Source organism: Lepidochelys kempii, chromosome 2 (genome assembly GCF_965140265.1).
Source record: "Lepidochelys kempii isolate rLepKem1 chromosome 2, rLepKem1.hap2, whole genome shotgun sequence".
NCBI lineage: Eukaryota > Metazoa > Chordata > Testudines > Cheloniidae > Lepidochelys > Lepidochelys kempii.
The window spans coordinates 108,072,150-108,085,534 of record NC_133257.1 but is presented as its reverse complement, the minus strand read 5'-3'; the positions used below and the strand labels follow the sequence as shown (position 1 = coordinate 108,085,534).

Genomic DNA, 13,385 nt, shown 5'->3' with positions numbered 1-13,385 from the left:
TTGATCTGTTCGGCAGAAAAACCTATTAATCCTTGACTCTTTAATTTAGGATTGTGAACTATTGAGCTGTCGTGGCAACGTACAATCACTCAAATTATGCCAAATTTACCACCTTTATTGAGCATCGGCTGACTGATCAGTGTGACCAGTTTCAGGCTATTATTAACAAAGGTCAACTGTTAGAACATCTCTGCAGGACTCGTTAGATGCAGCTGTCACTGTCACTTGATCTGTCTCTACAGTAGTGGTCATGCAGAGGGCATCCTGGCCCCAGCTGTCTGGATTCCTAAGGGAGGTTTCCAAAACACGGTTGAGGACCTTCCGTTTGATGGCCTCAGGCTATTTGCTGAATCCTTGCCTACCCTTAAGGATCCAGAGCCACGTTGAGATCCCTGGGGATTTACACACCTATAAACAAATGGAAGTTTAGTAGATCCGAAACGGCTCAAAAATCCCACACCACTTAATTGTCAGGATTCCAGAGACCTTATTAACCATCCGGGAAGAAGTCAAGGTTCCGGAAGAAGAGACCACCTGCTTCCTCTACATCTACTACTGAGCCCTTATCATCTAAGTATCAGTTTAGATGGGCTGGCTGAGGGCATGGAACAACTCCACAAGAACAAACTGCATCTACACCATTCTATCCACCTTCCACCTTTTGGAGACCATCTCTCCCACTTTCTATCTGCTTGGGAGAGAATCACATCAAATAAATGGATGTTGGAGGTTATGAGATTGGGGTACACTATCCATTTTACCTCTCTCCCATATACCCACCCACCCCTTTTCCTGTCCCTTTTCAGGGACCCCTCTCATGAGTACCTCTTAATGCAAGAAATTGACTCCCTTGTGTCAATAGGTGCTGTAGAACCACATCCATGTCAGCATAGAGGGCGGGGTTTTTATTCCAGCTGTTTTTTTGTCCTGAAGAACAATGGAATGGTGAAGACTGATTTAGATCTGAGACTCCGTAACTGTTTTGTGAAGTCACAAAAATTCAGGATGGTGTCTCTTGCAGCTATAATTCCATCATTAGAAGCAGAGGATTAGTTTTTGGGTCTTGACCTTCAGGATGACTGTTTTCATATTGCAATTAATTCATCTCATAAACAGTCCCTTCTTTTTTAAGTAGGTCAGGATCACTTTCAGTATTGAGTGCTCCAGTTCGGCCTTTTGCCTGCCCCAAGAGTGTTCTCAGAAGTGCTGGAGCAGCTTACCTTCGACATCTGGTGATAATCATTTTTTCATAACTCAGCGACTGTCTTCTCAACAACCAGTCTTACAATGTAGCTTTTGATGCCATAAAGATGATGAGATCTCTGTTCTGCGAGCTGTTTGCAGCTCAACATTAAAGAAATCCACTTTGAGCATGGTATGAAGAATAGAGTTAATATTAATGCTATATCAGACAGGGCTTATCTTCCCTACAACAGATTCTCAGTGTTAGCAAATCTCGCCTCAGAGATTTAAATCAGCCCACAAACATCAGTAAGTTGTCTTCATTTACTTAGACTCATGGCAACCTGCACCTTTGTGGAACTATATGCCAGGCTCTGCCTTGGATGTTTCCAAGGCTGACTCAGGACTGTTTATACACGAAACAACCACTGCCTGAGCAAGTTGGTGTCGGTCCCAGATCAGGTATGAGACACACTCAATCAGTGAAAGGACCCAGACATTTTATGTGAGGGTATTCTGTTTGTTCAGCCTCCTCCCTCTATCACTTGTAATTACAGATGCATTCCTGATAGGGTGGAGAGGGCATTTGAGGACCCACACCTCTCAGGGTAAATGGTCTGCCCAGGTGACACACCTGCACATCAGCTTTCTCGAGCTGAGGGCAGTCAGGAATGTCTGTATCCTCTTTTTGCCTATAATCAGAAGCAGGTGCATAAAGATCCTGACAGACAACATAGCTTTCACGTTCTATATCAACGAATAAGGAGGGGCCTCATCTCCTTCCCTTTGTGCTGAAGTATTAAAGCTCTGGAACTGATGAATAGCCCCTTGCATCCATATTTCAACAGCTTACCTTCCAGGGATATAAAACAGGTTAGCAGGCAAACTCAGCAGGTACTTCTCCCAGGACAGCAAATGGAAGTTGGATTATCAGATTCTCAGTCTCTCAGTTTAATCTTTGTGATTTGGGGAATTCCAAAAGTAGACCTCTTTGCCACTGTGACCAGCAGGAAATGCAAACATTTTTGCTCAAGGGGGAATTGAGTTTTCCCTTTTGAAAAGACATTTTCCTTGTTCCATGGACAAGAGGCCTTTTATATGTGTTTCCCCCAATGCCCAGATTCTGAAAGTGATAAACAAGATCAAGCACCACAAAGCCCAGGACAATATTCATAGTCCCAACGTGGTCCAGACAAATATAGTATCCTTACCTGTTTCACATAGCTGTTTGTCAGGCATTCAGCTTTCCATTCATTCCTCATTTTCTTTGCCAAGATACCATTTGAACTCTTCACTCCAACCCGAAGATTCTTTGTCTCAAACTTGGCTCCTTGATGGTTCACAGGACTAGCAACTATTCGTTCTAAGGAGCTACAACAGGATTATTGAACAATAGGAAAGAGTCCATGAGATGCACTTTCCTTCACAAGTGGAAAAGGTTAAGCCTTTGGTGTGTCCAGAGAAATGTTCACCTGCTCACTCTTCCCTCTTGTTTGTCCTTGATTACCTCCTGGAGCTAAAAAAAAACAGGATTGTCTATAAGCTCAATCAGTGTTCACTGATGGTTTTAACAGCCTTTCATTCTCAAGTCTTCATCTTACAACTGTAAGGGTTCTCAGAGGATTGGGGAACCTATTCCCCCAAGTTAAGGAACCCACTCCTATCTAGGATTTGTATTTACTATTTAGATGCCTTATGGTGTGTCCCGTCCCCACCCACCCCCCTTTTGAGTCAATGGCCACCTTTTTCCTCATAAATTTATCTCAGAAGACAATTGTTTTGGTAACTAGCACCTCTGCTCACAGGGTGGGGAAATAGGGATTCTAATGGCAGACCCTCCATTTACAGTATTTTTAAAGGACAATGTCTCATTATGCTCATACCCTAAATTTTTGTCGAAGATGTCCAAGTTTCACATCAACCAAGTTATCCATCTTTGGATTTTTCCTCAAAGCCACATAAGTCCATAGAGGAACCCATTTTACAGACTGCAGATGTTAGCCTTTTATTTGGACAGAACTAAGGCTTAGGAAATCACCCAGCTGGTTTGTGACTGTTGCAGATAGGTGTAAAGGTTCAGTGATTTCCACCCAGAGACTTTCCAGGTAGATTTCTGATTATGTTATATTGTGTATGACACTGCAGACATACAGCCTCCTCCTAGGATGTTGGCCCATTCCACAGGATCTACATCAGTGGCATTACTCAAGAGTGTTCCTATTGTAGAAATTTGTAAGGCTCTCACTCAGACTTCCATACATACCTTTCCAAGCACAATGTAGCAGTCCAGACTTGTAGTTCAGGTGCTGCCATTGGAAATGCACCATTGTCTTCAGTCTTGGACTTGGCTCCGAAGCCCCCGTCTCCAGGTGAGGGATACTGCTAGTAGCCACTGGAAGTGGAGCACCTATAGGGACAGTACTAGAAGAAGAAGGAGAGATTATTCACCTTCTTCAGTAACTTGAGTTCTTCGAGATGTGTCCCCCTATGAGTGCTCCACTACTTGCCCTCCTTCCCATCTGCCCAGAGTTTCCTCTAAGGACTTCATGGTAGAGAAGGAACTGAGGGTGGTTTACCCGTGCATCCCTATGTATCCTTGGCGCAGGGCACAAAGAACCATAGAGAGAATGTGTGAGCCAAAAGGGTATTACTACCAAAAAATTCCAATTAAAGGCGCAAGGGGCATGAGCTCATCTGAAGTGGAGCACCCATAGAGGGACACATCTCAGACAACTCCAGTTATTGCACAAGGTTATTGCTCTCCTTTGCAGCCAGCTGGAGTCTGACTCTACCCTGCACTAACCTGTGGAACACTAAGTGTCCCTGTGGACCATGCTCACCAAGTTCCTTCACGGGCTTTGATCTGCTTCTGTTTCAAAGTGGGATAGATCAAAGTGCACCAAGGAACTGTTAGGGTGCGTAAGGAACAGTGTGGCAGGTTAATGCAGGGTAGATTCATATCCCAGCTTACTGCAAACTAAATGTTCATGTAGACAAGCCATTGGATTGTACAAGAATCAAAACATGGAGAACCTGATAAAATTGTAAACACACTTTTACAGCATCTGGGGTAAAGCATGCAGATGAGCCATTTCCAGAGGTGCACCTCGGTCCCTCCTGTTCTGTCCCTGTGACGCACAATACTTTAGTCTCCTGAGGACTTTAATACTTTGGTCTAATTCCAGTTGTTGGGTTTTGGATGGCGTTGGTGGCCTATGATATACAGGAGGACAGACTAGATGATCTGGTGATCCCTTCTGGCCTTAAACCCTGTCATTCCATATTTCATACCAGACCTGGCAGAGTTCCCCACCCCGTACGGTACAATGCTCTTTCTGCTTCCTTTTCCAAATGAAGTATATTCATTTGTACTTAATCTTCTCTTAACGACACATTCACAATACTCACGGTAAATAGATACTACTGAAGCATAAATGCTAAATCAAAACATAGCACAATACAGGAAAACTGGGTACCTGTGTATGACACCTACTGTATAGATTATTGGTCACCAGGAAAGGAGCTTTGTCTAGTGGTTAAACCGCAGGACTAGGAATTAGGTAATCTGGGTCTTCTTCCTGGTTCTGACACTGACTTGCTGTGTGATCATGGGCAAGTCACTTAACCTTTCTGTGCATTGATTTACTTAGATTTAAGATAACAAGGGTGTTGTGAGACTTAATTTATTCCTGTTTGTAAAATGCTTTGAAATCCTCAAATATAAATTGCCAGATAGGTGCAAAGTAGTAGTAGTATCATGTAGCAAGATCATTTTACAAAAAGGATCTTTATGAATGTATATCTATCAAACTGATAATTCTTTCAAAGTCTGTAATCTGTTCCTTGGAAAGGTGGTAAAAGTGATGCCTTGATTGTCAGGAATTCTTTAACCTTCTGAACCAGTCAACAAGACATTTACCTCATGTTTCTCACAGGAAGGGGCACTGAGGATGCTGTAACACAATCAGAGGTTCTGTCATAGGACGACAGGGGGGAAGGGCCAGATGTATAATTCTCAATAGCCTAAAAGGAACAGATTATACCACTTCTTCTCAGAAAGTGCCTTGTGGAGTGAAAAGAGAAGTGGCTACTGTGATGCCTTTTTAATTTAAATGAAATAACACGAAGGGATATTTAATCCAAACATAGCAATTTCTGAAAGATTAAATCAGCCAAGGTCACGAGGTTGTAATATTCCTTTTCCCTAAAAACACCTCATATGTTTATCATTTTCAGTATCTCTCCTGTGTTTTTCTCTTACTTTCTTCTTTTCTACTCCTGATGAGAAGCTTCAGTATTAACTAATTTCAGTAATATTTCTTCAAAGGGTTTCAAAAAGGTGGGAGAAATGAGTTGAATGAGTAAGCCCCAGAATCCCTGCTAAATTGTAAAACAACAGAAGAGACTCGCATTGATCCAGCTTCTCTGATTTTACAAGGAATTATGTTGCCTAGAACCAGTGAGATTATATGTGTTTGACAGGAACTGATTATGTTTGCACATGAACATTTTTTAAAAGGTCTAATGTGGCCAACCAACAGAGTGGAAGAATTACCTGTGTCAGTCTTAGCAACATATTGATACTAAAAAGCATTTTTGATGAGCTTATTAAGTCTAATCACTGACTGCTACATAATGATAGACTGTGCCACTGTGAGCAGATTCTTCTGCAGTACAGGAGGCTGGGAGGAATGGGACATAGCTTTTTCACAATGGCAGTTTGTTTGTTGGGAGCACTGGTTTCTGTGGCAACCAATATCATCACACTGTTTTCTTACGCTTCTCCCGATTGTGCTTTATCCATCTCTAGTTTATAGTCTTACACTTAGATAGTAAACTCTATAGTGCAGGAACCATATCTTTGGGTGTGTCTGAACATCACCCTGGAGGGGCAAATTCCAGCATAAGGAGATTTACCCATGCTAGCTGTGATTGAGCCAGTGCACTAAAAATAGTGTAGCCATGGTGCTGTGAGTGGGGTTAGCTGCCCTAAGCAAATACCCATCCAAGACGCTACGTACATACTTGGGGCAGGTAGTCCCTCCTGCTACTCTTGCCACTATGGCTACACTCTATTTTTAACAGTAGCTTGATCAGAATTGTGACAGGTATGTCTCCTCAAGCTGGAATTTATACCTCCATCTAGAAGTGAAGACAGACCCTTTGTTACATTTGTAAAGTGAAACTGCAGCCTCTAGGCACTCTCATAATACAAAGAAGAGTAGGATATCAGAAAGGTAGCTTTAGTATTTTAGATTTTGCAGTTTCAGTGTCTATATTCACAGGAAGTTCAGGATTGAGATGAAAAGATTTAAGGTCTGTCCTACCTTGTGAACTCTGGTATGTGTAAAGAAAAAATAAAAATCTAAGAATTTAAAATCCTAACTATATGTACTATAAAAGAATATCTGAGTGAAAAAGTGAATATGGGGGATCACATAAAGGTCAGCACAGGAATAAAAGTGCCAGAGTTAAGGCTGCCTGGGCAAACTCATTTCAGCCCCCTTGTGTGTGTACATTATCAAAACAGAAAAATTGAACAGCTCCTCATTAATTGAGCACCATACGTTCTGTGCACTGAATGAGTTAGAGTTCATGTGGAAAAAAATTATGTGATCATATAATTAAAAACTGTATCATATCATGCATACATACATACAAGGAGTCCAAAATTAATTCTGGCATTTCCTAACTAGCAAAGCTCCCCACCAACATATTCCACATCCCAGTCCCATTCTGCTTACCTTGCCAGTCCCAGTGTTCACCGCTCTGGCTTCTCATTCCAGTCCCAGTCTCTCTGCCCAGTCTTACTCCTCCAGACTCCCCATTCCAGTCTCCTTGTCCAGCCAATCCCAATTCCGACCCACTCCCCTCCCCCCCATCCACATTCCTGTTTCCACCAGCTGCTAGTCCCAATCTACCTACTGGGCTCCTTATTCAGTTTCCCACTCTCTTTACCCAGCATGTCCCAGTTCTCTCTTAGCTCCTTATCAGATCTTTTCATTTATTCATAAAAATTCAGCCTGAGGCAGACACACAGCATGGACAATTTCAGAGAGGAGTAGGTTGATGGGAGTTGAGGGCTTAGGAGTGTGGCAGCTATATTGAAAGAAAGAAAAGGCCAGATCTTGGAAATGTTATGGAAGAAGAAGCATCAAGATGTGGCTGCAGTCTTGACGTGTGGGGCTAGGGCAGGGCAGAACAAAAATTGATCTTCATAATGGACAATGAATCTCAGAGAAACTGTTAGATCTGAGAGAAACTGACACACTGTAGCTTAAAATCAGTCTATGCATGACCCCTCATTATCAAATAAACATTTTGTTTGTGTTTGTCCACAGGCAAGCTTCTAGTGGTAGTCATGACCTGAGTTGACCGGGTCAGATTCAGTGATTTGGATGTTATCTATGGATAATAAGACAGGTTTACAGATTGCAGTCTATTTGTACGATGCTTTCATTAATTTATTTTCCTTCTGGAATTGAGTAAGAATCAAAGCATATTACCAAAACGTGGTGAGGCTCCCTCTGTTCCTTCTACTGAGAACAAATATATATTAATTATATATTTTACCCTGTGTCCAATTCTCTCCCCCTGCCCTTCCTACGTACGTAATGAAAAGAATAAACAAAGTGAAATTCCTCTTTCAAAAGGGCCTTGCTGTTTTGGTTATTTTTCAAGACTTCCCATTTCTTGTAATGAATAGGCAAACTTTTACCTAGCTTTGAATGGGCATCTGGAATCAGTCAGTTCTTAGGTTAGAGGATGGTGAGATTTTACAGATGGAAACATATGGCACATCAGCTGCCCCAAACACACTTAAGTTAGGGAACTGAAAAGTTGCAACAGAAACTACTTTTTTTGCATTCATTTTTTTTCTGTTTCCAACTAGATAGTACTGCATGTTACTTGAGATGCACAATGGCAAGGATGCCACATGTTGTTAGCATTGTGAGGATTATGTAATGACATTTGGAAAAAGATAATTTATTTATATGCAGATTATTTTCAACTCTTAAGATCATAACCTGGCCTTAGGGAAAAAGCCTATAGAATTTGGTAGAGATTAAACATGTGGGGCTCTATAAAAATGTGTAATGGGGTTGTATAGAAATTACTTCTATAAATCTATAGAATCAAGTAAGAAATGTTACCCTTTTTATCATTTTTATAACTATCCAGTAGAATTTGATAGCAGGGCTATGATTTTCTAATATATTCTGTAGGACCTTTTTGTAATTGTTTGCTTTGAAAATAATGAAAATGCTTCCAAAATATAAGCGCCACAAACAAGTGTTTGTGGTTCAAATAGCATATGATGCATAATGCATATTTTAACATTTTTTCTTTTAATTTTTCACATATGCTTGTTGTGCTTGATTATATAAGATCTCTATTTTTTGACAAAGTAGTACAAGTGTGTATTAGTACAGCAGTGGTTCTCAAACTGTGGGTTGGGTCCCCAAAGTGAGTCGCGAACTCCTGGCATTAGACTTGATGGGAGTCAGGGCTGAAGCCAAAGTCTGAGCCCCACTTCCCAGGGGTGAAGCCCTCAAGCTTAGGTGCCCCGCAGGGAAGCGGGACTTGGGCTTTGGCCCCCTTGCCTGGGGTCCTGGGCTCAGGCTTCAGTCCCCCTTCCCGGGGTCGTGTAGTAATTTTGGCTGTCAGAAGAGGGTCGCGGTGCAATAAAGTTTGAGAAACCCTATAGTACTGCATGGTTGGAATAAAAAAATCAGCAGTCTAATTTATCTTGAGATATATTCAGTCAAATAATTTTTTACTGTAGTTAGCTAACACTTCAAGTTCTAACAATACCCTGAACCATAAAAGAAATTTGCATATAAGAAATGTTTGGAATCCGTTAAAACCTCAGCTCACAGCTGAAGAGTAGCTATCAGGTCTTTGTTGACAAACATGAAGTGAGATCTTACCCCCCCCCCGCCCCCCAAAAAAAAGCTAGGCTGTGACTGACAGATGCCAAACCTTCGGTTTTGATGTATGTATTTCAGTCAGGGACTAGAGCATCAGAAAGACAGCAATCAATGTGGCTGTACAAGAGCATGCAAAATATATTACTCCTGGCAGTTGTCAGGGCAGAATTATTCAGAAAATAATCTGAAATGCATTTGATCATATGCTAGATGGTTTAATAATTTATATTATACCTTATTAGCAAAGTCTTGTGTTTACTTTGCTGTTGCCAAAATAAGATGAAAGACTTAATTCAGTGGAAATACAAGATGCTGGACTCACAGTGGCTGTTTTTGCATTTGTGTTTGATCATTTCTTCCCACTTTTTTCCCCTTCTCTCTCTCATTAGTGGGAGCAATATTTCTATTAATTATGAGCTTACCAACAGTTTTAATTCTGAACTGCTTGTGTCTGGAAAATAATATCAAGACTCAGTTATGGCACACAACTTTTTATACATATGCTACGTGATTATAAAAGCATAATAAAGTTGCCTGTGTATTTGATCCAAATGTTTTTCAGATGAAAAACAGGCTCTTGTCTAGCTTTATTCCTATTGAGTTTCACTTGATTGCATTATACAGTACTTTTTTGCAATTCCTGCAGTTTATGAAAATCCATTCAAACTAGATTTAAGGAAATGTTATACTTCCACTGGATGCAGATTATGTACGGTGAAAGTTAGACCAACTCAGAATCTTACATATGTGCCTTGAAGATTTTCTTGGAAGTAAATCCATGTTTGATCAAGATTCTCACAAACAAGACACTATGGTATATCCCACCATATAAACTTAGTGCAATGCAGGATTGTAAGTGAGCTCAGTAATCAGACTTATTGGAATCGTTCTGTCAAATACAAGTGAGATTCTTATCCCCTTCCAATCCATCCATGCGAGATAAAAGGGCCAGAGTGGCAGGCCTAAAAGGACCCTAATAACCTGGGTTTTGATTGGGGGAGATTTCCCCTCGCAAGTCGTGGTGTTGGGAGTGTGTGGGGGTTGGGGCTGGGAATAGGAGGGATGTGTCTGCGGCCGGCCATCATACACAGCAATGCAGATCATAAATTGTTTTGATTGTTTTCACAATCTACCTAACCGACAGTATGAAAAACACCTAATATTTTATGTGGCCATGAAAAGAAATGATTTGCCTCAGATGGGTAGAATTTTGAACACATGCAGTCTGAGGCGAAGAGAGGTTTTCCTCCAACTTTGACCAATCTTAAAAACGAGTATATTACTGGGTAGCTTGTTTCAGATAAATAAAAACCTTAATAATAGGTTTTCTGTGGTTTCCAGTTTATTTTGCATGTAAAGGTTAAGTAGCTTTGACTCTTGAAATAAAATAGCTGTAGCCAATTATTAGTTTTTTAGATTCCTTAGGAATAGATTTTAATTATTCTACCTATCAGTACAGAGCAATATCCGTCAACACATAAAATATTTTGTGGTGAAAAGTGAACACATTCTTCACAATGTAGTGATGCAGACCTGGAATCCTTTAGTTTTCATGCTTTAACTGGAAAGCACTATGTCCCAATATACTTGTCGACTTATTTCTGCTTCCTTCCTGACAATCTTTTACCTACTGTACATGTAGCAAGTCATCTTCGTTTCACAGGTTACATGGTCAGTAATCCTCCAACTAGCATTGCGTGCACTCTGAATTAACAACACCTCAGATGTTAAAGCACTTACCTGAGGCTGTCATTTTGCCCCTTTGATATTTGTTTATCTAAGCAGTTATAATAATTTTCATTCCACAAATACTATAACAGTATTTAATCCTGGAGTGGATAAAGGAAGCAGGCTGCAAGTCAACTATTTAGGTTGTGCTGTCCCACTTAGATGTGGGCAGGCACCTTCAGTTGGTAATATTTGTTGTATTGAGTCAGGAGCTACATTAGCCATGGACAAACATGCACACAACCTTGTTACAGCTGCTTAGGAATGTACTGTATGATTGTTCAGACAGGCACTTGGTAGTACAAGTGGAAAGCAAAGGTAATGATGCCCAGGTAGAAAAAGTGAGGGGCAAAAGGTGACTCTCCAAAAATATTTTAAAATGGGAGATTTCAGGAAGTTAAAATCCAAGTGGTTCATTCCAATTTATTAAAGAAATTCTTGAAAGAAAGAAAATGAGTCTAGGAAAAAATGTAACATAAACCAAGCATAAGCCAAAATAAACAGAATGAAAAAATTAAATGTTATGACAACATATTAGTAAACCTTTTTTGTTTTATACTGTTTTCCATCATTTACACCTTCTTGCTGATGTATTCTGATGGCATTTAAACAGACACTGATTTTTAACCATAAAACTCTGTTGAACTAGATATGTATTGCAGTAGGAACACTTCCGTTAGCTTTACGTCTGAATGGTAAAATTAAGTCTGAAATGGCGACTCAGCGTGCCTAACCATGCTACAGTATAGATCCTGCCGCTAGTGAGAACTGTTGGTGCTTTTAATCACGTTGACAGTGGTAATAGCAGCCCTAGCAGGGGACCTTGAGACTCAATATGAACAAGAAGGTGAGTGTTTTAGCACAGCTGCCTCGTGAGGGTCAGGGGGAAAGTGCTGGGGGAGGACTTCAGAACATCACTGAGATAGCACACCAGGGATAGACACAATGATTGACATTTGCAGGGCCCTGCTGTGGAAAAAATGGCAATGTTGTTGTTTCCCTGTATTGCTAGCTATACAGTCCCATTTGAAGGAACCAAAGAGTGGGAGGGTAGCAAAACAAAAAAAGACACCCTCCCAAACAACTTCTCTTTGACATTGTTGCCAAGCAATTTGTCTGTGCTGTTAACAGTTTTATTGATTTGGAAATTAATTTCACTGAAGAGACTGACTCGGTATGGCATCAGCACAAGTTCTTCACCATATCTGAGAAATGAACGAGATAAACAAGAAGAATTCAAGATGCAGTACAGACTGAAGTATTGTTTGACTTTAAAAGGGACATTATTACTAAGGGGAGATTTCCTTTGTACTTGATATACATCATCAAATGTAATTAGCATGCAAGCTTAATCTAATTCCTGCATTTCTCCACAGGAGTTCAGATATGTGCTGGAAAATGGCTTGAATTTGAAAGCATGCCCTTCTGCTGGAATCCGAGAAAAAGCATCATTGAGTTCCAGGAAGGTGATGCAACTTCCTTGGCAGCAAGAAGGAGGTGGACTGAAGATGCTGTCTGTCAGCCTGGCTTTACTGGCAATTCTTGTTACTTTTTATTATGGAGGTGTTTAAATAGAACACTGAACTGAATGAAGCTTTTGTGAACAAAAATAAAGTGCTGATTAAAATCTTCAGAGGAAATCTATTTAAAAAACAGATGTAAACTGAGCAATAATTTGTACTCACCCTAAGCCTTTCCTTTCATCCACAGTTTAAGTGAGATGCATCCTGCCCCTATTTGCATGCTGTGGTTATTTTATCAAGAGCAGGAAAATGGGTTGTCACATCAGACTTTTTCTCTTGTAGATTTTTTTTTCTTTTTAAAGAAAAAGCAGGTGTTTGCTTATTTTGTCTTTTACGTAGCTTCAGGTAAATGCATATGTAGGAAACCCATTAAATTGTTAAGGAATGTTTTCTCTGAAGAAGTATTGATCTTGGGATGCTGAGCATTTGAAGCTGCCTTAAACCTTTTTCTTGATGCTTGTCTTTGTATATTAAAATCAAATATTCAGTAGTAGAACTGTTCGACCATTGCAGTTTGTCATCTGTCACCGCTGGTGTGTCAGCCATGTCTAAAGTAATTTTTGGCCTACAACAAAGAAACATCAGTAGCTCAGCCTCCTAACTAGGAACATTAAAGAACATACTCACTTTGTTCTAAATATATGAAAAAAGAACTGTTACACAGAAATAATTTGAACACTTTTGTTTGTTATTGTTGAGTGGGAAATTCATGAATTTCTGTAAAAGGCAAATTTAGTGGGATCAGCATAGGCCTGACCCAACGCCCATTTAAATCAATGTGAATCTTCCCGTTCTCTTCAGTGGGCATTAGATCAGGCCTTATATAAGTAATGTGAGAATACTTTGTTATTGGGGAAATAACATTTCACATACACCACAAATTGTTGTTTGTTCTTTTTAACTCTATTCTTTTCAAGGAGGTAGCATTATCTAGTGGATAGAGCACTGGATGTTTTCAGGAAGTCTCCGCTCCATTCCCAGCTCTGCCAGTGAACCTGCTGCATGACCTAGTTCAAGTCAG

The 13,385-nt window shown here is 40.3% G+C and overlaps 1 protein-coding gene across 1 annotated transcript in view; it reads left to right on the top strand.

The window, feature by feature from the left end:
* CDKAL1 (CDKAL1 threonylcarbamoyladenosine tRNA methylthiotransferase) overlaps positions 1 to 12,860 on the top strand; it is a 664,051-nt gene extending 651,191 nt beyond the window's left edge. Inside the window, exon 16 of the mRNA XM_073331895.1 lies at positions 12,218 to 12,860. Coding sequence (XP_073187996.1) covers positions 12,218 to 12,412 — 195 coding nt within the window. The 3' untranslated portion in view covers positions 12,413 to 12,860. The remainder of the gene's footprint in view (positions 1 to 12,217) is intronic.
* Positions 12,861 to 13,385: the final 525 nt, after the last annotated feature.